The sequence below is a fragment of the Oncorhynchus keta genome, chromosome 21, assembly GCF_023373465.1.
Source record: "Oncorhynchus keta strain PuntledgeMale-10-30-2019 chromosome 21, Oket_V2, whole genome shotgun sequence".
NCBI classification, from domain to species: Eukaryota; Metazoa; Chordata; class Actinopteri; order Salmoniformes; family Salmonidae; genus Oncorhynchus; species Oncorhynchus keta.
In genome coordinates this window covers 1,777,506-1,805,206 of record NC_068441.1, presented here as the reverse complement: position 1 = coordinate 1,805,206, position 27,701 = coordinate 1,777,506, and the positions used below count along the sequence as shown (strand labels likewise).

Sequence of the window (27,701 nt, the reverse complement as noted above, 5' to 3'; positions counted from 1 at the left end):
AAATGTATCTAAATCTTAAATACAAGGATTATCTATCAATTCCTTAAAGAGGTGGGGTTTCAGGTGTCTCCGGAAGGTTGATTGAGTTTTCGTGAGGGAGTTTGTTCCACCATTGGGGGCCAGAGCAGCGAACAGTTTTGACTGGGCTGAGCCTCTGTACTTCCTCAGTGGTAAGGCAGCAGGCCAGAGGTGGATGAATGCAGTGCCCTTGTTTGGGTGTAAAGATCAGAGCCTGGAGGTACTGAGGTGCCGTTCCCCTCACAGCTCCGAGCAAGCACCATGGTCTTGACGGATGCTCTTCAACTGGAAGCCAGTGGAGAGAGCGGAGGAGCAGGCCACCACTGCTGGATGATTGTGTTTTTGCAGTTCCTTTATAGATAATGCTCTGCGGATGTTGTAGAGCATGAACCTAGGAACGGGCCACCGCCTTGATGTTAGTTGAGATAGGATCACGCTTCTTAGCGCTCTGGGAGGAGGACACAATGGAGTTGTCAACCGTGATGGCAGGTTCAGCTTGAGCATCCGTGATGTTGGCATCAGGTTGCTGCAATAGACAATTTTGAAAATTACAAATACAGATTTGTAAAACAATGAGGTCTCAATCTTGAATTAAACTTAGTCTATGTTCCGGTTCAGCAAAAATGTGGCATGCAACCTTGGGTTATGACAAACACTATGACAAAGTTACACAGTTGGTGATACAATTCATAACTTACCTAGTTAAGATGCTCTGTTTTATTTTCCTTTCATCTTATCAGAATGTGCAGACAGCCCTGCTACTGTCAAAAGTTCCATGCAGAAATGTTTTCGATGTCTCATAATTGAGGTGTGCAAAAATAATAAATGTGACATTAATATTCTGTTCGTGGCCCCAGGGATTGAACCCACAATCGTGGTCCTTATTTAGTTGATATATTTTTGTATTTAACAAGGAAAGTCAGTTAAGAACAAATTCTTATTTACAATGACAGCCTACCCCGGCCAAACCTGGATGACAGTGGGCCAATTGACGGCCGGATGTGATGCAGCCTGAATTTGAACCAGGAGCTTAATTACGCATCACTGCACCACTCAGGAGCCCAATAGGCTATAGACTAAATATGTAACAGTTTAATAGGCTATTGCAATAATTCAACATGCATGGTTGTAGGCTGCATCACTCCTTCAGCCTAGGTAGCAGATTATCTAATGGAAAATATAGGCCTATGCGTTCCTCCAAGTTGTGCTCTGTGGTCCCAGACATGCTCCACTATTGATATCATTAGGCCTATGGTTTTAGAAAATACAATTATTCTACCTTCGAGGCTACAACAACACAGTGCAATGAGGAATGTATTATTGTTAGTACACAATTATTGTCTTGGGTAAACTGCAGTGATGTAGACTAATTTGGATAAGAGCTCAAATGTCCTTTTGAATTTAATGCCGAAATAAAGCCCTGGTTATACAACCATTTGGATCAGATACAATTTTGTGGTGTTCCCCCCCCAAAAAAAATCTGGAGTACAATCTAATTAATTTATATCATAGATTCTCTAGTGTCCTTCTCCATCTAATAGCCTAATGGACTGAATTTTAGCTTGCAAATTACCTTGAAAATTTTAGGTGAAATTATTACATTCATTTGTTTTTTATTCTTCCATCACCTTCCGAATAAAAACCTCAGATGTCCCTACTTCTGAAAAAGTTAATCGGGCCAGATATGCTGAAGTTGACTTGAGTACCATTAGCCGGAACCCGAGAGTAATATGATTCTGCCGTACTCGGGAGTATGAAGCCCCCTGTGTACGAGTCGATGTCGAGTTGCCCGACTCTCAAATAGAATAGGCCCGAACCCACCATGTTGAGTGGAAAATGTTGTAATTTCTCAATGTTCATTTCTGTTGAAATTCTGCTCTTTTTTTCCCGTGGGAGGATGCCCCCGGAACCCCCTACCGGATTTGGCCCTATATTTGCTTCTAATCCTAGATTTAGCCATGCTGGCAATTCATGTCTTGTGATTTTTATATTTATTTTTTATTATGTTTCATAAGAAGAAAGGATATTTGTCGTGATATCCTATGTTTATTTGCTATTGTATTGTAATTTGATATTTTTAAAAAATTACATGATAATTTGACTGCGTGTGAACAGGGGCGAAATGAACGTAGAGGCTACACACAATGATTTGCTCGTTTGTTTCAGTTAACGATTTGATTCATTTCCACCGACCAAAGAGCTCAGGGAGTTATACTGAACCAAATGGCTCGCGTTGTTTGTTAGCAAGCGAATTGTGAGCAGCAAATCATTGTTCCTCGATAGCTGTTGAGCTAGCCAGTCTGCTAACGTTTCGCATTTGTTAGCTACAGACAAAAGCAATGCCCAGGTAACTGTCATCAATGCATTCGACACCTAGCGTTGTGTGACACTGTCAGGTACTGTAGCCCATATTCCCTCCTTTGTTTTGTTCCTTGTTTTGATTTTGATTGAATAAGCATGCTTTCTCTCGGGCGCTTGGAATTAGATTGGTCAGGTAATGTTAGCCAGGTTGCAAGCTGTTGGTGGTCTGGTTAGCCCAGATTAATAGCTAGCTGTTCAATACAGTTGATCAACTCTAGAATGTCTACTTCTTTAGCTACTTTCTCTGGGAGACATTCATTGACTGCTGTTGTTCACAGACATATTGTTTACAGATCTCTCTCTCCCCCTGTCTCTCTCTCCCCTACTCAGTCTCCACACCATGAAACTGGTTCGCCTCCTGTGTCGTCACAAGACGGCTCTGGCAATTGCAGGAGTCTGCCTATTTGCTGTTGTCGTCCTCTTCCTCGCCAAGTGTACCTCCGAGACCCTGAAACAGGGCCAGGTTGACCCTCCAGGCCTAGCACCTCACGCTGCCCACTCCCGGCCCAGAGCAGAGCATCCCAAGCCCCCCTCACGCCCCAAAGACCTCTCAGCCTTCCTTGTGGTCCTCATCACCACAGGACCCAAGTACACAGAGCGGCGGAGCATTATCCGCAGCACATGGCTGACTAAGAAGGACCCGGAGGTTCTAGCTATGTTTGTGGTGGGAACAGAGGGTCTACCGGCCGAGGATATGCAGAACCTCAACACAGAGCAGGGCCGACACAAAGACCTGCTCTTACTCCCCGAGCTGCGGGACTCGTATGAGAACCTGACCCTGAAGCTGCTGCACATGTACTCCTGGCTGGATCACAATGTAGACTTTAAGTTTGTTTTAAAAGCAGATGACGACACCTTCGCTCGCCTGGACCTGCTGAAGGTGTGTATTTTGATATGGGACAACACCACCCTGGTGTTGGTACGCAGCCCTGGGGTGTTGTATGTTATGTGATTTTCTTTACAGTTTTGCCTTTTTTAAAACGTTTCTATATTGTGTGATATGGATAGAAACACATTTCTGTGAAAACACACAATAACATCATCTCTTCTCATCTAAAGGAGGAGCTGAAGACTAAAGAACCCAGCCGGCTGTACTGGGGGTTCTTCTCAGGCTGCGGTCGTGTCAAAACTGCAGAGAAGTGGAGGGAGTCGGCTTGGGAGCTGTGTGACTACTACCTACCCTATGCCCAGGGTGGAGGCTATCTGCTCTCCTGCGACCTAATCCACTACGTGCGCATCAACGCTGCCTTCCTCAAGGTGTGGCAGAGCGAGGACGTGTCGCTCGGGGCTTGGCTGGCCCCCGTGGACGTCAAACGGACGCATGATCCACGCTTCGACACGGAGTTCAAGTCAAGGGGCTGTAGTAATAAGTACCTGGTGACCCACAAGCAGAGCCTGGAGGATATGTTAGAGAAACAGCAGACACTGCAGAGAGATGGGAGGTTGTGTAAAGAAGAGGTTAAACTCAGACTGAGTTATGTATACGACTGGAGCGTCCCGCCATCCCAGTGCTGCCAGAGGAAGGATGGAGTACCCTGATAACCCCTGACCCTGTCCATCCTCACCAATGTTTCCCCAGGCAGTATGGTGTTCTCCCTCAGCCTTGCTCTGCCGTCGTCCTCCACCTCCCCTCTTGTTCTGTTGCCCCTCCTCAACTAAAACATTTGTTGCCTTCAGTTGACATCCATAGAAGGTGTCTGTTATGGCAGCCCGCCTATGAAATTACCTGAGGAAAACACTGTTCCCTTTTTATATGTTTACTTGTTTATTTATTCTGGAGCCCTCACGGACTAAACTGAAGCAAAATGGTACCACAGAATAGGACAGGAGTCGATGTATTTATTATTAACAGCATGTTGGGAGTGAGTGTACATAAAGGAACTGGTATTCAGCTTACTGGTAGGACAATAAAGAGACCCAAGATTGTTTATTTTTTACATATCCATAATCGACGTTTCAGTGAAAGTGCCGATTTTAGCCATTTTTAGCTAATTTTCCACCGCAGTCCCTGGACAGGTTATTCAAAACAATAACAATACAGACAATCATTGAGCAGTAAACACACGCAGAGCAACATAGGACAAGCAACACGTAGCATGCAGACAGAGCAATAGCACAAAAAGCAACAAAATACATAATAGCAACAAAGTGTTTTCACACCTCAAAAGCTACAAATAACATGGAAAGCAGCCATACACAGCTAGTGATTATGTTCACAAGTGTGATTGGCCTTGAGCAATGTCTTCATGTTTTTTGTGAAGTTGCGATAGGTGCAGTTGTGTGTGTCTGATGGCAGTACATTCCAGACATGGGAAGCTCTCACAGAAAAAAGCAGATTGACGAAAGGTGTACCTTTCCCCCTTCTGATGACCAGGTGGCGAATCGCATCTCTGCATGTCTGGCAGACATATCAGTGTGGATGACGGATCACCACCTCAAGCTGAACCTCGGCAAGACGGAGCTGCTCTTCCTCCCGGGGAAGGACAGCCCGTTCCATGATCTCGCCATCACGGTTGACAACTCCATTGTGTCCTCCTCCCAGAGCGCTAAGAACCTTGGCGTGATCCTGGACAACACCCTGTCGTTCTCAACTAACATCAAGGCGGTGGCCCGTTCCTGTAGGTTCATGCTCTACAACATCCGCAGAGTACGACCCTGCCTCACACAGGAAGCGGCGCAGGTCCTAATCCAGGCACTTGTCATCTCCCGTCTGGACTACTGCAACTCGCTGTTGGCTGGGCTCCCTGCCTGTGCCATTAAACCCCTACAACTCATCCAGAACGCCGCAGCCCGTCTGGTGTTCAACCTTCTCAAGTTCTCCCACGTCACCCCGCTCCTCTGCTCTCTCCACTGGCTTCCAGTTGAAGCTCGCATCCTCTACAAGACCATGGTGCTTGCCTACGGAGCTGTGAGGGGAACGGCACCTCGGTACCTCCAGGCTCTGATCAGGCCCTACACCCAAACAAGGGCACTGCGTTCATCCACCTCTGGCCTGCTCGCCTCCCTACCACTGAGGAAGTACAGTTCCCGCTCAGCCCAGTCAAAACTGTTCGCTGCTCTGGCCCCCCAATGGTGGAACAAACTCCCTCACGACGCCAGGACAGCGGAGTCAATCACCACCTTCCGGAGACACCTGAACCCCCACCTCTTTAAGGAATACCTAGGATAGGATAAGTAATCCTTCTCACCCCCCCCCCTTTAAGATTTAGATGCACTATTGTAAAGTGACTGTTCCACTGGATCTCATAAGGTGAATGCACCAATTTGTAAGTCGCTCTGGATAAGAGCGTCTGCTAAATGACTTAAATGTAAATGTAATGTGTTTTTCCTTCAACTGTAGTCACCTCTCATGGCAGACCTTGTGGATCTGCTGCCATGTGTTTAGGTTTTCTGAATTAACAAAAGTCCTGAGTGGAGGGGGAGCCAGGCCATTTAGGATCTTGAATACAAGACGTGTCGTTGCATTGCACAAGATTTTTCCAACTCAGGAGCTCATGCTTTCTTCCTATGAAGCACTTTGAGAGACTGTTTGTAGATAGACAATGGGTTTTAATGTTGTACAGCAAGCTTGGGCCCAACTAATCAAGCAGTATGTTAAGTAGGGGAGTATCATAGTACAGTTTTGCTACCTCAGTAGTCACAATTTCATATAAATTGAAAAATAGCTAGGTTGAGTTACCTTTTTCACCTGCTTTTTAAAAGTTTGGAATCAAGTATGATGCCAATGCACTTAAAATCTGACACCACTTGGAGCTTCTCCCCTGACACATAGACATCTGGTTCAGTAGCATCAGTTGCCCTCTTTGTGAAGAACATGCAGACTGTTTTTTTTTCTTCACATTGAGATGCAAACATGAGTCACTGAGCCACTTTGTAACCTGGACCATTACAGTAGTGAGTTCTTGTGCAGCTTGTTGTTTGCTCTTTGCAGGCACATATCACTATAACATCTGCATACATTTGAACTTCAGACCAAGTACAGACAGAAGGCAGATCATTAATGTACAGGCTGAATAGGAGGTGCCCCAATATCGAACCTTGGGGCACGCCCACATCATAGTGTGGGCGACAGCTCATTGCTAACTGACTGACACACTTTGTTCTGTCTTCAAGGTATAATTTCATCCACCTCATTCTTGTCTATATTTACAAATTCCTGGGTCTGTCTGAGTGAAAGTGGACCTATTGGTGAATGTGATGAAAGTGATTATCTTGATATGAATATGGTGCTTATTACCTATTGATGAGGAACAATGGCCCAGAATTATACATTCAGAGCTTGATGGTGTTTGGAGTTGTATTGATGTTAAAAATGTATAATGTTGGCCTCTCTCCTCTCCCCTGATTATTGAGAGCCTATTCTGTTCTGCTGGGAGATTTAACCCACCTGCTGTCTGTGTTTGGTAGACGTATTTGCAAAGCCCAGTGATGCCCAACAGAGCTGTGTGTGTTTTCAGCTGAGCTTCTGTATTGGCAATTTTCCAGCTGGCATTTGGTTACTTTTCAACAAACGAAAAAATAACTGCTTCCATTAAAGATGTTGAAAGAAATTGTATGACTGTCCTCTCCTCATCGTTTGTTTAAAACATTTAGACCTATTGAGCATTTTGTTAAAATGCTTTTGAAAAGTGTATTTTTGTAATAAAATCTTTATTAAGCAGTTATTTGTTGGAATAAAATGCCATCTACCTTTGTTACTAAGACAAACGCCAGCAGACTTAGAGCAGTTTTGGCACAGTTTTCCGGGAACTGAGATGGTACTCATATCAATATGTATACACCTATACTTATTGGTACTGTAGATCTGTAATTTAGGAATAAATAGTATTATTCTACTACTGTAAGCTATATAACAACATTGTCTCAGCGGGCCTAATATGACAGTTAAATCTGGTCTCCCATTATAACCTGGTCGTGTTGACTGTTAACTGTTTCCACCATCTGTGACTGAGCATCAGCTCGCACTGGTGGTCACGGTGTATGGGAGATTCCAGGACGGGATTGGTCGGATTCCAGGATGGATGAGGTCATGGATAATGTCATCGTGGTCCTTGACAGGCAGAGACGATTAAATGGGCCTTTTTGACAGACGTAGCTCCCTGACAGAGGAAGAGGAGATTGTTAAATGTTTTATAGGGCTGTCAAACGATAAATGCAATCGGATTAATCGCAGGATTTGCTGTTATTAATCCCGATTTATTGCAAATTCAGAATTAACTTAAAAGTAAGCTGTTATTTAAGATTGAAAATCATTGCAATCATTTGTATTGATTTGGTCCAAAATCAGATACATTGATAAAGCACACTTTATTTAACCTCAACGTCAACTGTTTTTAGCTCAAAATGATGTTTAGTGTATTTAAAATGCTTTCAGACAATACGATTATTCACGGCAAAAAAATATGTTGCACTAAAATTACATAACCAGTCAACTTGAGTTAACCTTTTAACTCTGACAGCCCTATTTTTTTGTTAACCATAAATGCCTTAGTATTTACTGAAGATTACAAAGTAAATGGTTATTATGTAGTAATTGCTGGGGAAAGGAATAGGACACTTCATTGAGGTATTGTACAAGTCATCTTTAATGTAATAAATGATTGTTTTCCATTACTATTCATGCTATTTGGCAAGATTAAATGTTATTGCCAACAAAATGCACAATAAAGAACTCACCTCCTGTGGCTTCTGATATCTATTTCCTGTAAACACCTGTTGAGAGTGGAAGATAAGCAATATATAGGAATTCACACAACAGTAGGGAAATCACGATATCTCTCGCAGTGATGTCAAAACATTTATCTTAAAGTGAAGTCAACTTTTATAACTCTCCTTGAAACACACTCACTGTATCATGATAAACCCCCACTTCACAAAAAAAAAAAAACCTGCCTTACCTGTGTGCAGGGATAGTCACATAACAGCTGAACTGCTGCTCTGAAGAAAGAGGGAAGCTTGTGCTCTCTCGGGATGAATCTTGATTGAGGGAGAAGCTCTCGCACACACACACAGACATGCACGCCAAAGTAAAATCTTGGTCTTGTTTCCAGGTCAAGCTATCCCATCACTCGGAGTTGAATCAGCAGCGGTGTAAGTGAATGTGGTGTTATGTTGAACAGGTGCAGCTTACAGCTCTATGCAGGTCAAATCTGATTCCCTGTCTAATTGTCGCTCCCTCCCACTCTCCCTCCGGCAGGAGAAACTGGTGTCACAGCTGCTCAGCTCAAGAGAGAGCAGATGGGGAATTATCCACCTGAGAACGCAGACAGCAGTTGACATCTATTTCAAGAGAGTTAACCAAATATGTATATTGAGATTCTTGGAGAAACCCTGGCCTACATAAGGTAATATTCCCGCGTTTGCGGAGACTGCATTCACGGTAAACGCTGCATATGTCAGCTTAATCGGAAATTACCTTCAATTTGCAAACGCACAATAACGCGCAATTTCGGCGATACGGATTGAATCAAGCCCTAGGTTTGTTTCGTTTGAGGAGTGTGAACATAATTCTGTAAAACAATCAGAAAGAAACAAAGGAGATCTTTCATTGGACTTTAAAAAAAAATCCCAGTCAATGGATCATCAACACCAGTTAACATAATAATTTCTAAAGTATACAAAACATAATGGTGAAAGCAATGAATAGGGATATTGTCAGTCTATTCTACCCTCATCCACAATTTAACCCACCATTATCATACAAGAGTGCTTTAAGGGTTGCTATCTCTCCAACAATGGGCTCCCGAGTGACGCAGCGGTCTAAGGCACTGCATCTGAGTACTAGAGGCGTCACCCTAGTTTGAATCCAGGCTGTATCACAAACAGCCGTGATTGGATTAAGACAACGCCACAATGTACATGTTATTGAGCTGTGGTCATGAGTTGCACACTTTCATTGACAGAGGTTCTCATTGCATCTTTCACTAAAATGTAACATACAGCACTGTTAAGTTGTTTTAAGTAATTTTTTTACATTTATTTTCCCCAAAGATGATGAGCGCTATTGTCACACAACATACAGCGGGCCAGTCACAAAGCACTGGTGCAGAAATCTGTAGTGGTTTTTCCAAACAGGGAAATCATACATAAATTACAGAGCAAAAAAAAGAAGAACAGAGATTGAAAGAAAATAAGAGGTTAAGCTGGACACCAAGACATTTCTCCTATATTAGTTTTGTTTGTGAACATTTCGCAAGGAACCAAGAGTTTACCTGAACATGTGACCTTATAGCTTTTAACTATGGCCCAGGGTTATTCCTGGTTGTTGAAAAATGATAGTGACAATAATCATGACAGCGTACAACCACTTTAACGTTAAAAAAATACCTTTGAATAAACAAAGAGATATTTAGACTTAACAACAATGCATGTGATGCTCTTCTCTATGGTGCTCTACAGAAAACAGCTTTTTCAAATCTATTATACTGACTTTCCCCCCTAAATATATACAACCGAAGTCTGACTTTAAACAGGAATTAATATTTTCCACATTTTTTTAGGCTAATAAACTGTTGAGAATGGTAATTAGTTGATAATAAAAATAATAAAAAACCTATTTCTGCAAACAACAGTATTAAATAAAGATACTACTCAACACATGAGCGTGCTGAGTACATCAGCATGCTGACACTACTTAGCATGCTGACATCTCTATCACTGTGATCCCTAATCCATTCCAGGTGGACCACGTTTGTTTCAGCCCAGAGCTAACACACCCGATTCAACTAATCAATGGCTTGGTGACTGGTTGAGCAATTGAACAGTAGAATCAGATGTGTTAGTGTTGAGCTAGAACAAAGAATGTGCACCTCAATAATAGAAACACTGTTCTATAAGATCTGTACAGGAAACTCAGGGTAAACTGGATGACAGTTGTGTCATGCAGGGATGGATTGTGTCAGGTTTAGAAGAGTGCAGTGAGCTACAGGGATCTTATTTACCTAATGTGGGGCACTATTGGCGTATCCTTATCCTTTACAGGTCCTGGGTGAATAAATTGGGAGTGTTGAGCACACATTGTCCAAACAGTGTCCATGGGTGGCAAACCAGCACAGGCCAATCCAGCCCAGCCAAGCCTGGCCATGTCCGGTCCACTCCAGTCCACCCTAGTCCAGTCTGGTCCATCACAGCCTGACACTGTCACTTTAAGGAGACCAGGTACAATGCCATCGTCAGACAGGTTATCGCCACAGCATGGTGGAGTCTAGTCCCAATCACTGCAGCTGAGAGATGAAAGAGAGAGGGAGGGAGAGAGAGAGAGAGAGAGAGAGAGAGAGAGAGAGAGCAAAAGAGACCAAGGAAGACAGAAGGGAGACAGAGAATGGGGGTGCAAGACAGAGAGAGATGGAGGGATACAGAGAGGGCAGGGATACAGAGGGGAGAGAGATACAGAGAGGGGAGGGATGGACAGATAGGGGAGGAAATAGAATGGGGGAATGAGGGTGAAAAAAAAACAGTACCTCTGCTTTAGACTACGCTGAAACTGTTGCATAGCTTTTTGGCTGTAGTTAGAAACACAAACCCAGTATTTATATCCCATTATTCTATTACATAGATGGAAATGACTACTTGATTGATTGATGGCTTACCTTTATAGAACACCCCCCACACACCTTTCTTTTCTGAGAGCAGCCAGGTGTTGAGGCGAGGCACCTTCTTGAGGTATGCACATGTACAGATGAACAGAATCCCAAATACCACAATCCCATCCAACGAGTACACTGAGGAGAGGAGAAAAAAACCACATAATTTGGTCTGAAGATGACATCTGGAGATATGGATGGTGGTTCAATTGTCGATGATGAACTACCATTTCCTTGGATATTTTAATAATTTTATTGACAACAATAGATTGACAGATTGTATCTTGTTGAAGCTAGCACACAATCACTTCTTGATGTCGACAGCAATGGTAAAATACCATTGCCAGTGAAACCAGTTTGACAGCTAGGCTACACTTGATACCTGCGTAATTAGCGTGCTAGATACCTAGTTATGTCAACATCAATTACAAAAGCAGGGTTGATGCCAGTAATAGCTAGGTGATTTATAAACGTCCCACCAAACATGTCACACATAGATAGCTAGCTTCCAGATGGGCGTATTATAATGCAAATTGACGATGCACTTTTCAGTTCATAAATCAAAATGTTAGCAAATTGATGTTGGCTAGCTACAGTACGGTCTGTAGCCACGTCTACAGAACCATATGGTAGCTAGCTAGCAAAGTACAATGATAATTAATCGAATCACAAAGGGAGAGCTAGCTAACTAAAGCTACAGTATATCGCTAACGTCTACTTCTTTACTTTGAAAACAGTGCATCTCCTGTAAGATGACCTATAAAACGTCACATCAAACTTACCATTTGTCATGTTTGCAGTTTGCTGTTGTCCAAGACTGTGTTGAAGTCTCAGTTATTTTCAAAGGTCCATGTTGTTGTCAAATGTTGTCCTCCTTCCCTGTGTTAGTCAGCAGCCAGCATGACCAATCGAGTGACAACTAATGGATGGAAAACAAATGACATATCCGGGTTCATCAGGACAGAGCAATGGAACTCAGATATTGTGAGTAACAAAGCCAAACCAAAGATGGTTTAGAAACTCTGTGGACAAACTGGGTTAATAATGTATTTTTCTTAAATGTTTAAATGTTTGTATTTTTAATCTACGTTCTCCTCCACATGAAAGGGACAATTCACACCAAAATCAAAGTTGGTCAGGTGATCTATGCCCCAGCCAATTGTGTATCAAGGAAAGATACATTATATTGAAACTCTTGGAGGGTTATGGAGCTTCACAGTGGAGTGTCTGTAAGAACACTAGGATCTCAGTTCTCATTTGACTAACTATTGTTGCACCCATAAAAAAATCTGTCAGTTTAAGCTAGAGATATCTGTTTTGTTGCATGGGCTGCGTCTCAATCCACTTAATCAGCCTATGTTGGCCTTCCACATATGTGGTGGATGTTTTGGCCTACTAACTAATATGACCCCTCTATGGAAAGATGAGACTCTCACAAAGCCCAGTAGGACTGGTATGAAGGTAACCTGGTACCGGTTTAAAAAATTAATGGAAGTATGGAGGTTAAATATCTGTTAAAAAAACTAATATTTCCTCATCTTTCTTATATCTCCTAGATATAGGACAGACAATTCCAAACCTTATTCCTTATGATACATTTTTTTTCTCTGTTTTTCCATATCTTAGTTTAGTAGAACCCATAAAGATGGATGGATTATTTTTAAGCAAGAATGCATCCAGGTGAAACAGGGGATGAACTTCAGAAGGTAAGGACTAGGAACTATATTACACATTCAACATGTTCAAACACTACATGCTTCCAGTCTATGCGGTTGCCAGACTGATTGATTGGAAGTAGTGATGTGCAGTTCGCAAACGATTTGATGCGTTTTTGGTCGTTAGTTTGTTTGACCTTGTGGCTGCAATGAATTCCACAGCAGCATTAATATGCGCTCCTCCGGCTCAGTGGCTCAGGATACAGCACTTGCTCTGACCCACTGTCTATCCGACCAACTATGCGCACAGAAAAATAAATCATGCTGCAGGCAATGTAGAGAAGAAAAATACATATTTAGAACTGATAATTGATCGCATGGTGCAATAATTAATGCAATGAATTGATTATTATCGATGGACACAGCTTTGTAGAACCAAAACATGGCATACACAGCTCAACTCGAACTTTAGTACGAATCGTTTGGGGGGCTGCAGTTTGCAAACAATATTGTGCTAATCTCCCTGGTGGCAGTCAAGCAATTGCATTCCGCCAAGAGTCGTTCACATTCTAGTCCGGTTGTGGCCATAGACCTTGTTTGAAACGTATCAATAAATAGTCTTATTTGTAGGCTATGCATAGAGATCAGAAATGTACATTGTTTGAAGCACACTTTTATGATTCTCATTCACAAATGACAGCTCCAATAAGCCCCCTATGGCGAACAAGAGGCTTGTAGAATTCGTTCAAGTTTTTAATTCGAAATGGAATGTGAGCTAGCGAGATCAGGATAGTTTGTATGAGGCCAGGAGGACATACAGCCCCTGTAGAAACCTGGAAATGGGGGTGATTGGTGGAAATGTCAGTCAGGAAATGTGTGGATTTTCTACATACTGTATATAAAGCTAAACAAATAGGGTGTAATGAGTGTCTTTGATATAAATGTATAGCATGCGTATGCTAATCGTTAGCTGCAACCTAATTAAACTAACAAGCTAGGCCTATGATTACTGCAAGTAAAAATGTATGCAGCAGGCTCGTCCAGATGGCAATTCAAAATATTGGGGAAACATCAAGATAGTAAGGCCATCATACCACTGTGATATGTTAAATAAGCCCAACGGGTCAATCACTATTGCATAAATACTTTTTTTTTTCTCAACATTTCAACACAGTTTCTAAACCTGTCTTTGATTTCAACATGTAGCCTACAGTGAAAGGCAAAGGACATTAGGAATTACTACATATTTCAGTGGGATTTCCCTGTTGGCCAAACTCAAATCACGTGAGATGTGTGAATAGGGAGGGGGTAGCACTTCAGGGGCTTATTAAAACCGATTCTGTTGCAAAACGTTTCTTAAACGGAAGCAACCTGAGGGCCCTACCTGAGTTTGTTCAATAGAAAAACGTATATTTTTTTCAACCGTTTGGACTAATGATTACACCCAGTTCACGGTCCCTCTCAACACAGTCAAGGGGCGCGTTTGAGTGGCTGAAGCAAAGGACAGTAGACAAATGTCGAGGAGTAAAGTTGGGGAAGGTGCAGCGGTGATAGCCGCAGTCAGACACTAATGTGGTTTTTCAACATGGCAGTGTTGCAATTGTTTATAAAAATGTTTTACATTGTACAGTCAATTATTGAGAGAGAAACCCAACTATCACCGTTATTTGTATATATCCACTGTTCGACATGAATGGCAGCAACGTTGGTTAATTAATAATGCAGGGGTGGCTTCGGGATGAAGTTGGTGAAGAGCATAGAGATAGAGGACTTATATTTGTATATATTTAGTTTTTGTACATATACTTTAAAATGGCAGAAGCATGGTGGAAGCCCTCAATGTAGGCCGTCATTGTAAATACGAATTTGTTCCGATTTGCCTCGTTAAATAAAGGTTAAATAAAACAAAAATGGGGCTGACAATGCCAAAGCGTCCCGTTGGCCACTAGAGGACTCTATTATTATCTATGGTGAAGAGCAACTGCAAAACGTGCAGTTGAATGCAGTCAAAACGTCATGACCTTTGATCGCATAATTTTTGTGAAATTCATGTTGTCCACATGTAGGCGCAAATCGGACAATTTTTAACCACTTAATGCAATGCTTTTTTGAAAGTCGACTTGACAAAAGTGATCCGCTGAACGTACCCATGAACAGGATAGCAATCTGCAGAGAGGAGAAATCAATCATAGCTCACTGTGTTTCGGGCTCTGCTGTTCAGTAATAGCTCACCGTGTTCAGGCTCTGCTGTTCTCATGTAGTGCACTGGATAAAGTTTGCACGGTCCGGAATGCGCGAGACCAAATTCGTCTATTGGTTGGGTCAACAATAGTTATCGTTGTATTGAGTTCTAGGCACCACCAGCATCACTAGTACCACGCAAACGAGGAAACCGAAGTTACGACGGGCTTGTTTGTCTGCATTCTGCAGGGAATGTTTCCCAAGGAGAGACCCACTTTCTACCGACAGGAGCTCAACAAAACGATATGGGAGGTCCCGGAGCGGTACCAGACCCTGTCCCCGGTCGGCTCGGGAGCCTACGGGTCCGTCTGGTAGGTACCTTTCCAGTAAATCAACTATATCTACGAGAACTAGAGCCTGCTTAGTGAACTCTGCTCCGTCCTACGAAATATATACCATACATATTACAAGTATATAAACTACAGATACTATAGAGTTACCCTGTTCATAGACGCTAAATGCTTATGCCCCTATTGACGGTATAAATATTTTGACGAAGTTTTGCTTTCCCTTGCGGTACGGTTTGGGAGAGATAAGGAACATAATTTTCATATCAGTTAAAAAAAAAAATTAAATTACTACGCACTCGAGCCTTTTAGGGGCGTAAGTAAGTTTTTTGGGGGGGCTCCCACCTTGTAGCAAAACATTTTTAGTGACCCGGGGGGTCTGACTTTCTGTCAGCAGAAAGAAATTTAATTTTTAAAGTTAATTTCCTGCAATTCTACACATTTTGCCATGACTTACAGTGCCTTGCAAAAGTATTCATCCCTCTTGGCGTTTTTCCTATTTTGTTGCATTACAACCTCTAATTTTTTTAATGTATTTTATTTGGATTTCATGTAATGGACATACACAAAAGAGTCCCGTACACAGCGCTGTACGAGATCTTCAGTTTCTTGGCAATTTCTCACTTGGAATATCCTTCATTCCTCAGAACAAGAATAGACTGACAAGTTTCAGAAGAAATGTCTTTGTTTCTGGCCATTTTGAGCCTGTAATCGAATCCACAAATGCTGATGTTCCAGATACTCAACTAGTCTAAAGAAGACCAGTTTTATTGCATCTTTAATCAGAACAACCGTTTTCAGCTGTGCTAACATAATTGCAAAAGGGTTTTCTAATGATCAATTAGCCTTTTGAAATGATAAACTTGGATTAGCTAACACAACGTGTGATTGGAACACAGGAGTGATGTTTGCTGATAATGGGCCTCTGTATGCCTAAATAGATATTCCATTAAAAAAATATTTCTTTCCAGCTACAATAGTAATTTACAACATTTAGCAATATCTACACTGTATTTCTGATCTATTTGATGTTTTTTTAATGGACAAAAAAATGTATTTTCTTTCAAAAATAAGGACATATCTAAGTGACCCCAAACTTTTGAACAGTAGTGTGTGTACATGCATACATACATACATACATACATACATACATACATACATAAACTCAGGAAAAAAATAAACACCCCTTTTTCAGGACCCTGTCTTTCAAAGATAATTCGTAAAAAGTGTAAAGGGTTTAAACACTGTTCCCCATACTTGTTCATTGAACCATAAACAACGGTCATTAAGACACTAAAAGCTTACAGACGGTAGGAAATTAAGGTCACAGTTATGAAAACTTAGGACACTAAAGAGGCCTTTCTACAGATTCTGGAAAAACACCAAAAGAAAGATGCCCAGGGTCACTGCTCATCTGCGTGAACGTGCCTTAGGCATGCTGAAGGAGGCATGAGGACTGCAGATGTGGCCAGGGAAATAAATTGCAATGTCCTTATTGTGAGACGCCTAAGACAGTGCTACATGGAGACACGACGGACAGCTGATCGTCCTCGCAGTGGTTGACCACATGTAACACCACATGCACAGGATCGGTACATCCGAACAGCACACCTGCGGGCGGGACAGGTACAGGATGGCAACAACAACTGCCCGAGTTATACCAGGAATGCACAATCCTTCCATCAGTGCAACAGGCTAAGAGAGGCTGGACTGAGGGCTTGTAGGCCTGTTGTAAGGCAGGTCCTCACCAGACATCACTGGCAACAACGTCGCCTATGGGCACAAACCCACCTTCGCTGAACCAGACAGCACTGGCAAAAAGTGATCTTTACTGACAAGTCACAGTTTTGTTTCACCAGGGGTGATGGTCGGATTTGCGTTTATCGTCGAAGAAATGAGCGTTAAACCAAGGCCTGTACTCTGGAGCGGGATCAATTTGTATGTGGAGGGTCCGTCATGGTCTGGGGTGATGTGTCACAGCATCATCGGACTGAACTTGTTGTCATTGCAGGCAATCTCAACGCTATGCGTTACAGGAAAGACATCCTCCTCCCTCATGTGGTACCCTTCCTGCAGGCTCATCCAGACATGACCCTCCAGCATGACAACGCCACCAGCCATACTGCTCGTTCTGCCCGTGATTTCCTGCAAGACATTGTTCTGCCATGGCCAGCGATGAGCCCGGATCTCAATCCCATTGAGCACGTCTGGGACCTGTTGCAGGAACCTGTTGCAGGAACTTGCAGGTGCCTTGGTGGAAGAGCGGCAAAGGAAGAACTGGCAAATCTGTTGTCGTCCATGAGGAGGAGATGCACTGCACTATCTAATGCAGCTGGTGGCCACACCAGACACAGACTGTTACTTTTGATTTGCGCCCCCCCCCCCCTAACCCTAACCCTAACCCTTCGTTCAGGGACACATCATTCGATTTCTGTTAGTCACATGTCTGTGGAACTTGTTCAGTTTACGTCTGTTGTTGAATTTTGTTATGTAAATACAAATATTTACACATGTTCAGTTTGGTGAAAAATAAACTCAGTTTACATGCGTTCAAGTGTTTTTATTTATTTTTTTTACTATTTTCTGCATTGTAGAATGATAGTGAAGACATCAACTATTAAATAACACATGTAGTAACCAAAAAAGGTTAATCAAGTCAAAAAATATATTTTAAACTTGAGATTCTTCAAAGTAGCCACCCTTTGCCTTGATGACAGCTTTGCACACTCTTGTTGGAGCTAGAAACACAAGCATGTCGCTACACCCGCGATACACATGTTTAGCAGATGTTATGTGACAAATAAAATTGTATTCAATTTTTTTAATTAACTATTGCAGAGTGTAGCAATCTGCAATGTTTCAAATCACAAAATCAGGCCAGGGGATCATTTGTTTCTCAGCATTTTACGATAGCTGCCTACGAAGTGTCAGTCAGTGTAAAAATGAGGTTACTGTAACCAGATTGCTGTGCTACGTACTCTTCTGAGTGATTTGGGTCTGACTGTCTTTCAAACGTCAGATTAACTTTGTTTTTGTGCAGATAGAAAAGAAAATGTGCCTCCCAGGATGGTTTTCCTGTATACAAAAATTGATTAGATAGCTTTTTCATTTACGAGAATTTAACAGTCTAGACGAAAGACTTCAGTCGCCTATTCACTACTGCCTCTCAACTAAACGGCACATATACAACAACGTTAATGCATCATCTGTCAGTTGTAGAAACCCGACTGTGTATGGTTCTTGTGCCTATCCCAAATCAAAATGTGACGTCTTTGGCATGCATGGTCATGATTAGGCTACTGAATGAAAAACATTTTATGCATGACGATAACAATGTAGGCTAGGCATACGGGGTGGGTATTCCAATGGTCCCACGTGATGTTGCTTGAACTTGGCTGAATCATTATGCTTACATCTGAATGTAATCAGAAAGTGACTAAAACGGTACGGAAGTTTCTAGTTACATCACCTTGTGCCCAATAGCCCCTTGCTCCCTTTACATCCCTGCATGTTCTAGTAGCGCACTCAAACCCAGGCCAGCAGGCAGTGTGACGGATAGAAAGTCACGTGGTTGCCGGGCAGAAAGCAGCCCCACCTCCCCAGTCAGAGTAATGAGCGTTCTATTCTATAGGCATCTGCTGCCCTGCCGGTGATGAGCCTGGAATGATGTCATCTTTTCCCATTGTGTGTGTACACTGATGAGTCATAACTGCGAGATTAGGTAGCCTAGTCTCTTCAGCTCTGTTTCGATTGAGTCATCCTGCTGTAGTCTCCTCAAGGTTCCCTTTGACAAGAAGACTTCATTATAATGTAATTATAACACAGCCGCTCCTGTCCTGTGAGAATAGTTATTCTTCTGGACATGCTTAAGTGTGTGTCTCACTGTTAAGTTGTTTTGTACAGTAGCAGCTGTTGATGCATCATTTTGCTTTCAGTTGGAAAGTGATGAATTGATCCTTTTGTCATTAGATGGCCATGCTAGAAAGGACAAAGGTGACAATGGCAATATCATCAGCAGTGGTGGGGAAATTACCCAATGGTCCTACTTGAGTAAAAGTAAAGATACCCTTTTAATAGAAAATTACTCAAGTAAAAGTGGAAGTAGCCCAGTAAAATAATACTTGAGTAAATGTCTACAAGTGTAAATAATTTCAAATTCTTTATATTAAGCAAACCAGACAGCATCGTTGTTTTTTTTAAGGATAGCAAGGGGCAAACTCCAACACTCAGACATGATTTACAATTGAAGAATTTGTGTTTAGTGAGTCTGCCAGATCAGAGGAAATAGGGATGACCAGGGTTGTTCTCTTGATAAGTGCATGAATTTGACCATTTTCCTTTCCTGCTAGCCATACAAAATGTAATGAGTACTTTTGGATTTCAGGGGAAATTGTGTAAAAAGTACCTTATTTTGTTTAATAATGTAGTAAAGTAAAAGTTACCCCAAAAAACTACTTAAGTAAAAAATACTTTAAAGTATTACTTAAGTACTTTATACCACTGATTAATTTGCATTTAGGGTTAGTGGTTAGGGTTAGTGGTAAGGGTTAATGTTAAGTTAGTGTCAGCGGTTGAAAGCTCTGAACTTCTGTCTGTATTGTAGCCGAATATTGATGAGCTGCTGCGTCTCACTGGTCTCCTGGACAGTGCAGTTGCAGTAAATTGTGGGACACTGCGCTAGGCTAAATTAGACTTATAGTGCTGGCAGGCATGAGCTAAAACGTTGTCATAGGATTTCAGTGCTCTCAGAGCCTCAGAGTATACTCTATAGGCCTAAGTACTGTACCTTCTTGGGCGGTACAGTGAAACATACTTTGACAGTGTGTTGACATTGTTGAGAGAAAAGCAACGTTGAGAGAGCGTGGCAGTGCAGTACTCTATAATGGGAGAGTTGTGGGGTATTCATAGACTAGATATGTGCCTGAAATGGCACTATAGATGGTGCACTACTTTTCACCAGAGTCACATGGTCAAGTAGTGCGCTATGTAGGGAATGGGGTGCCATTTGGGACACAGTCTGTCGTTCCAGTTGTCTTGGCTATTCCATGAGTCAGTTCCTGTAGTCCTGTATGCAGTCAGTCAGTTGGTTGTCTGGGCCAGTCAGGCCAATCAGACCGTTGTTCAGGGAAGTCAGTCAATCAGTGGCTGCGTTTCTTGGTTTTATTTTTTGCAGTCCCGCTACTCAGATGATCAGATCTCACATCGCCCGGAGAAATGTCTAGCATATCATGTTAAAGTGGTTCCTGATACGGCGAATGGATCTTATCATATGCCCAGCAGGACTGCAAAGAAAGACAAGCTGGGATGCCAACCTTTCAGCCAGTCGGTTTCGAGTTAATGTATGTATTTGTTCCTGCCACCAGGCGGTCCCTCCCTCCCAGTCCTCAGTGTGAACTCTGCCTAATAAAGGATTGTAAGCACCATGTTTGGGATTCTAGATTCTACCCCATCTGTCATTCCAAGCCTTTTTGAGAAAACCACTCCCATCACAGACCTCACTCTATTCCTGCTCTTGTTCCTAGAATTGGTTCTTAGAATGGAAGCCATCCTGGAGTTCCATGCTAAGAGTGTTTATGCAAAGAGTGTTCAGAGTTATTAATAATATATATTGGTAAGACTTTACTTTAAGACATTTTAAGAGGTGGGTTGTAAATGTTTTATTGAAGGTAGTTCATAGACAGTTAATAATTGGTTAAATATGAAGTTTATAAAAACAAATGTGTAAACAGATATGGCCTCAGCCTCATTAGAGTAGATTGCTGGTGTTGGTACAGTCGGGAGTGCTAATGGTATCTAGTGCCCTCAGAGCCGGCCACTAAGCCAAGCTTACAGAAACACAAATGCATTTATAATACATAATATATAATAATAATATATGCCATTTAGCAGACGCTTTTATCCAAAGCGACTTACAGTCATGTGTGCATACATTCTACGTATGGGTGGTCCCGGGGATCGAACCCAGTACCCTGGCGTTACAAGCGCCATGCTCTACCAACTGAGCTACAGAAGGACCACAAAACAATGGTACTAAGATGACCACTGAAAAGTTTGCCTTCTTTGATAAGACCATATGTAGTTGTGGTAACAAGTTTACTCTGAGGGGAAACCAGCTTCTATACTTATCTGACTTCGTAGGAACTTGTTTCCTTATTCCTTGGTGTTTAGAGGGCAAACTCTACACGTAGTCGTTTAGTTTATCAGGATCCCATTTAGCTACTGCACATGCAGCAGCTACTCTTTATGGTCCACATAAAATGTACAAATACATTACAGAACAGTAATAGACAAGAACAACGTAAGATAATAATACATTAAATTATACCATTTTTAAAAAGTGTATATATAGGGAAGACAACAAAAATAATATTTACACATTTCATTTATACAGTACCAGTCAAGTTTGGACACACCTACTCATTCAAGGGTTTTGATTTGTTTAACACTTTTTGGTTACTACATGATTCCATATGTGTTATTTCATAGGTTGATATATTCACTATTATTCTACAATGTAGAAAATAAAGAAAAACCCTTGAATGAGTAGGTGTGTCTAAACATTTGACTGGTACTGTACATATTCTTATATACAGTACAGTTAAATGAGGTCTTTCGAAAGAGGAGAGGCACTGTGATACAATATATTTTTGTTTTTTAAGCTAAACTAGCTGTTTTCCTGAGTAACCACTGGTGTCAGAGCATTCCACGATGACATGACTATATATAATGTGACGCTTTAAATCTTTTTTTGGTTTGGGTACTGTGAAGAAACCGATCGTGGCGGGTCTAGTGGGGTATGTATGCCTGAAGTGTATGCAAATAGACTATACAACTGGTTAGGCATTTTCAACACACAAATGTTCCTTAAAAAGACTAGAAGGGAAGCAGTCAATTTCTCCTCGACCATGAAAGACTATCATGCATGTTGTTGATGTTAGTTCTGTGTGTGCGGTTAAGGGCAAGGCGTGTTGCTTTGTTTTGAGCCCGCTGTGGCTTTCTTTGCTCTTACTTTGCTGCACCTGATCATATTACCGGACATTAATCACGTTGTGATCAAAGCCTGAACAACTAGTACAGGTGTGTTAAAAAACGACGCATAACATCATTTTATAACAGGCATGCCTCTCCCCATCTTCACAACAACTTTGTCAATATGACTTGACCATATTAACGGAACAGCCAGTGTTACTTCTAGGTGTTCAGATTCTTCAACTTGTTCCATGGTCACACCTTTCATACACAACTCCAGTTGAGGTTTAGGTCTAAGAGTTATGCTTTGAGCCAAATGTAATGCTTTTAGTTTTAGATGTATTTAAGGCCAGTTTATTGTTCATTGCTCATTCTAACACTGACTGTAACTCCTTGCTAAGAGTTTCAGTGAGCTCACTGGCTCTAAGTGCTGATGTGTAGTGTGCAATCATCAGCATATATAGTCATTTTAGCTTGTAAGAAAAGTGGCAAATAATTTGTAAATATAGAGAAGAGTAATGGCCCAAGGCAATTGCCCTGGGGAATACCATACTGTACATTTATTATGTTAGAGAAGCTTCCATTTAAAGAATACTCTTGAGTTCAATTGGATAAATAACTCTCCAACCATGTGATGACGGGTGACGTAAAGCCATAACAAGTATTTTTTTCAATAATAAGTGATGATCAATAGTCTCAAAAGCTGCACTGAAATCTAACAATAACAGCTCCAACTATCATCTGATTATCCATTTATTTTAGCCAATCATCAGTCATCTAAGTCAGTGCAGTCATGCTGAAAGTCAGTAACTAACTTGTTCTTTAAAAAATGCCCTTGTATTTGTTCAAACACAATTCTCTCCATCAGTTTACTAAGAACAGTCAGCTTTACTGATTGAGCTGCTGTTAGAGCCAGCAAAGGGTGCTTTACTATTTTTAGGTAGTGGAATTACTTCCTTCCGCTCCTGTGGACACACACAATCCTTTAGGCTTTGGTTCAATATATGGCGGGGTGGCAATACAGTCCGCTACCATTCTCAATAACTTCCCAACTAGGTTGTCTATACCAGGTGGCTTATCATTATTGATGGATAACAACTGTTTTTCCACCTCTTCCACCCAAATTCAATACGGCAATCCTTCTCTTTCATTATTAGTTCTTAAATAATCAAATATAATGGTTCATTGGTCAATGTTGTCATTTCACTTCTGTTTGTCCACTTAACCAGTGAAATATTAATTCAAATGATTGGCTATATAAATAGGTTTTGTTATAAAAGACCCATCAACTGCAATGAACGATGGAGATTAAATGATTTTCTGCCCATAGTGTAAGGTGCTCAAGTTTTCCCATTTATATTGTTTTGGTTATTATTATTATTATAGATTTTTTTTTTTTTTTTTGTCACAATTTTTCAATTGACAAAATGTCAACCAATCAGCTGAGCAGCCGGAATGCTCTTTTTTTCCTTCATCCTTTGAACCATGCAATTTTTAAATTCATCATCGATCCAGGGGGCTCTAACAGTTCTCAGTGAGTTTTTTAGCAGCTACATGTTGGTCAACATTTTTGTCAAGAATAATTTTACAAATACTTAAAGTGCTGCATTGCTGGTCTGAATAATGTGGGAGGGGCACATCTCCACATGGCAACAGGGTGGACATAGTTTTGGTGTTAGGGAATCTCCCTGCTGCTCTCTGGCTGCCACTTGCTGCATTGCAGGAGCTACACACCCTCTCATTGCCATCAAATCAGTAGTACCTGTGTGAATTATAATATGTTTAGTAGGTCTGTTTTGGGCTAGTGCTGTTTATTAATACTGGTATTTTAGTACCGTATTGTACTAAATACCTGTATTTATGCAAGGACCGGTTTGGGTTTTTACTTGACCTTGTATAACAGTATTTCAATGTTTGATTTGTTAAATATGTTAAACCACTCCGCCGCATGTAAATGTCAGTTTTTATGCTACTTGACTCGTTCCTCTTCTTCCACACACAAGGTGAGCAGTTTTTCTGCTCGACCAGGAGTCACAACCACTTGCAATCTGCATGGTCAATTCTGAAGATGCAACAAGGTGTTGGTAACACGGATGCTGCTTTCCATTTTGCTTCTTAATATAAATCCACAAGAGGTCTATAATTACACTATTAGTTTTTGTATCTTACTGTCTGCAAACAGCTAGTTTGTCTTTTCTCAGTAAGTTGTGGCTAAAATAAATTGTGTTAGCTGTTAATGCTAACCGCTAGTTAGCTAGCTAAATGTACTTAGTCAGAGCAAACATACTCAGCAAAAAAAAGCAACATCCCTTTTTCAGGACCCTGTCTTTCAAAGATAATTTGTAAAAATCCAAATAACTTCACAGATCCTCATTGTAAAGGGTTTAAACACTGTTTCCCATGCTTGTTCAATGAGCCATAAACAATTCATGAACATGCACCTGTGGAACGGTCGTTAAGACACTAACAGCTTACAGACGGTAAGCAATTAAGGTCACAGTTATGAAAACTAAGGACACTAAAGAGGCCTTTCTACTGACTCTGAAAAACACCAAAAGAAAGATGCCCAGGGTCACTGGGCATCTGTGTGAACGTGCCTTAGGCATGCTGCAAGGAGGCATGAGGACTGCAGATGTGGCCAGGGCAATAAATTGCAATGTCTGTACTGAGACGCCTAAGACAGCGCTACAGGGAGACAGGACGGACAGCTGATCGCCCTCGCAGTGGCAGGCCATGTGTAACAACACCTGCACAGGATCGGTACATCCGAACAGCACACCTGTGGGACAGGTACAGGATGGCAACAACACCAACTGCCCGAGTTACACCATGAACGAACAATCCCTCCATCAGTGCTCACTGTCCGCACTAGGCTAAGAGAGGCTGGACTGAGGGTTTGTAGGCCTGTTGTAAGGCAGGTCCTCACCAGACATCACCGGCAACAATGTCGCCTATGGGCACAAACCCACCGTCGCTGGACCAGACAGGACTGGCAAAAAGTGCTCTTTACTTACGAGTCACAGTTTTGTCTCACCGGGGGTGATCGTCAGCTTTGCGTTTATCGTCAAAGAAATTAGCGTTACACCGAGGCCTGTACTCTGGAGCGGGATCGATTTGGAGGTGGAGGGTCCGTCATGGTCTGGGGCGGTATGTCACAGCATCATCAGACTGAGCTTGCTGTCAGTGCAGGCAATCTCAACGCTGTGTATTACAGGGAAGACATCCTCCTCCATGTGGTACCCTTCCTGCAAGCTCATCCTGACATGACCCTCCAGCATGACAATGCCACCAGCCATACTGCTCGTTCTGTACGTGATTTCCTGCAAGACAGGGATGTCAGTGTTCTGCCATGGCCAGTGAAGAGCCCGGATCTTAATCCCATTGAGCACATCTGGGACCTGTTGAATCGGATGGTGAGGGCTAGGGCCATTCCCCCCCAGAAATGTCCGGAAACTTGCAGGTGCCTTGGTGGAAGAGTGGGGTAACATCTCACAGCAAGAACTGGCACATCTGGTGCAGTCCATGAGGAGGAGACGCACTGCAGTACTTAATGCAGCTGGTGGCCACACCAGATACTGACTGTTACTTTTGATTTTGATCCCCCCTTTTGTTCAGGGACAAGTTATTTTATTTCTGTTAATCACATGTCTGTGGAACTTGTTCAGTTTATTTCTCAGTTGTTGAATCTTATGTTCATACAAATATTTACACATGTTAAGTTTGCTGAAGATAAACGCAACTGACAGTGAGAGTCCTCTCACTGTCTTTCTTTTTTTGCTGAGTTTAGCTAGCTAATACAGCCTGACACCAGTTCTGGTCTAGGCCTAGATCAGCATGTTGTTTGTGCAATGGTATATTCTAAATCAGAGAACAATAGGTGAGCATTCATATTTTAGCTACATCAAAGCTAGCTAAATGAGAGGATAAAAAATGAGAGAAATATTGTGATATGATATTTTGGTCACATTGCTCAGTCTTACTTTAAGCTACATGGTATAGGAAAATGTTTGTCGGGAAATGCCATAGCAGTCACTGCAGCAATAGGCTATGTCACTGATAAACATTGTGTGTGTGTGTGTGTGTGTGTGTGTGTGTGTGTGTGTGTGTGTGTGTGTGTGTGTGTGTGTGTGTGTGTGTGTGTGTGTGTGTGTGTGTGTGTGTGTGTGTGTGTGTGTGTGTGTGTGTGTGTGTGTGTGTGTGTGTGTGACTCAGATAGGGCTAGGCAGAGAAGGGCAGGGAATGTTCAACACCCACTGCGCTCCATGTTCTTTGTTCTGTATCAGGGTGTGGACATGGCATGTGCTGCTGAGGAACCACTGTAGCATGGATGTGTCATTGCGTGCGTGTGGATGTGTCCCAGCCAAGCCATTTTACTGTTATACATGTGGACACAGCAGCTCAAGGACTACCACTTGATGAAGCTGACTATCATACACATCAGCCCTTAGCTCCATACAGACAGACAGTAACATGAGGTGAGTCCTAAGTCATGCATTGCTGTCAATGGGAGACTAATTATATGACTTGAAGGACAACTCCACCACTTATAACATTTGGGTTGTTATTATGAAGTATTTAGTGTCCTACCACAGTTTGAGTAATTTTATGATTTCATGTCTATTGACTGTTTAGTGATTTGCGAAACTGCAAATTGCTTCTCTGTTGCGTTTTCAAGTAGGATCCCTGTGATGACTAATACAAAAAAATTCAGCGGTCTGTATAACCCGCCTGTAGATGTTTTTCATCATATTGGAACTCCGTGCTACATGCAAAGCATTTGTTAAGTATTCAGCCCCCTTGACTTTTTCCTTATTGTGTTACGTTACCACAGTATTCTCAAATGGATTCCATAGTTTTTTTCCCCTCATCAATCTACACACAATTCCCCAAAATGCCAAAGCAAAACCAGGTTTTAGAAATGTGTGCAAATGTATAAAAAAAAAAATCAAAAACTGATTTCACATATGCATAAGTATTCAGACCCTTTACTCAGTACTTTGTTGAAGCACATTTGGCAGCGATATACTGCCTCACCCAAAAAGAGTTATGACACTAAAAGCTTGGCACACCTGTATTTGGGGAGTTTCTCACATTCTTCTCTGCAGATCCTCTCAAGCTCTGTCAGGTTGGATGGGGAGCATCGCTGCACAGCTATTTTCAGGTCTCTCCAGAAATATTTGATTGGGTTCACGTTGGGTTGGGCCACTCAGGCTTGTCCCGAAGCCACTCCTGCATTGTCTTGGCTGTGTGCTATGGGTTGTTGTCCTGTTGGAAGGTGAACCTTCGCCCCAGTCTGAGGTTCTGAGCGCTCTGGAGCAGGTTTTCATCAAGGATCTCCCTGTACTTTGCTCTGTTCATCTTTCCCTCAATCCTGACTAGTCTCCCAGTCCATGCCGCTGAAAAACATCCCCACAGTGTGATGCTGCCACCATCGTGCTTCACCGTAGGGATGGTGCCAGGTTTCCTCCAGACGTGACGCTTCACATTCAGGCTAAAGAGTTCAATCTTGGTTTCATCAGACCAGAGAATCTTGGTCTGAGAGTCTTCAGGTGCCTTTTGGCAAACTCCAAGCAGTCTTTTACTGATGA

General features: G+C 42.0%; 3 protein-coding genes across 4 annotated transcripts in view; 2 read left to right on the top strand and 1 right to left on the bottom strand.

Annotated features, from left to right (window-relative positions):
* Nucleotides 1-1,949: 1,949 nt before the first annotated feature.
* On the top strand, nt 1,950-4,307 carry LOC118399919 (beta-1,3-galactosyltransferase 6-like). Its single transcript, XM_035796140.1, has 3 exons — nt 1,950-2,365; nt 2,710-3,259; nt 3,439-4,307. Exons 1-3 carry the CDS (start codon nt 2,358-2,360, stop codon nt 3,916-3,918), a joined length of 1,038 nt encoding a protein of 345 aa, XP_035652033.1. The 5' UTR covers nt 1,950-2,357; the 3' UTR covers nt 3,919-4,307.
* A 5,023-nt stretch (nt 4,308-9,330) lies between these two features.
* LOC118399917 (protein kish-B-like) lies at nt 9,331-14,998 on the bottom strand. The gene is made up of 4 exons (XM_035796139.2): nt 14,849-14,998; nt 11,744-11,880; nt 10,968-11,099; nt 9,331-10,601 (listed from the first exon to the last, which is right to left on the bottom strand). The coding sequence occupies exons 2-4, from the start codon at nt 11,751-11,753 to the stop codon at nt 10,519-10,521; spliced, it is 225 nt and encodes a 74-aa protein (XP_035652032.1). The 5' UTR covers nt 11,754-11,880; nt 14,849-14,998; the 3' UTR covers nt 9,331-10,518.
* Nucleotides 14,999-15,024: 26 nt separating this feature from the next.
* The window catches only part of LOC118399916 (mitogen-activated protein kinase 14A-like), a 39,128-nt gene continuing 26,451 nt past the window's right edge, over nt 15,025-27,701 (top strand). The window contains exon 1 of one of the 2 annotated variants that reach the window (XM_035796137.2): nt 15,025-15,168. In XM_035796137.2, the coding sequence (XP_035652030.1) occupies nt 15,050-15,168 (119 nt within the window). In that variant the 5' untranslated portion in view covers nt 15,025-15,049. Of the gene's footprint in view, nt 15,169-26,375; nt 26,589-27,701 lie in introns of those variants that run through there. The other variant, XM_035796138.2, reaches the window with a different exon arrangement.

Excerpts from the sequence above, each read along its gene's own strand:
- LOC118399917 (XM_035796139.2), bottom strand. Across the intron at positions 10,602-10,967 it reads GTGGGGGGTGTTCTATAAAG|CTGCAGTGATTGGGACTAGA; the intron begins GTAAGCCATCAA and ends TTCATCTCTCAG.
- LOC118399919 (XM_035796140.1), top strand. Across the intron at positions 3,260-3,438 it reads CTCGCCTGGACCTGCTGAAG|GAGGAGCTGAAGACTAAAGA; the intron begins GTGTGTATTTTG and ends TCTCATCTAAAG.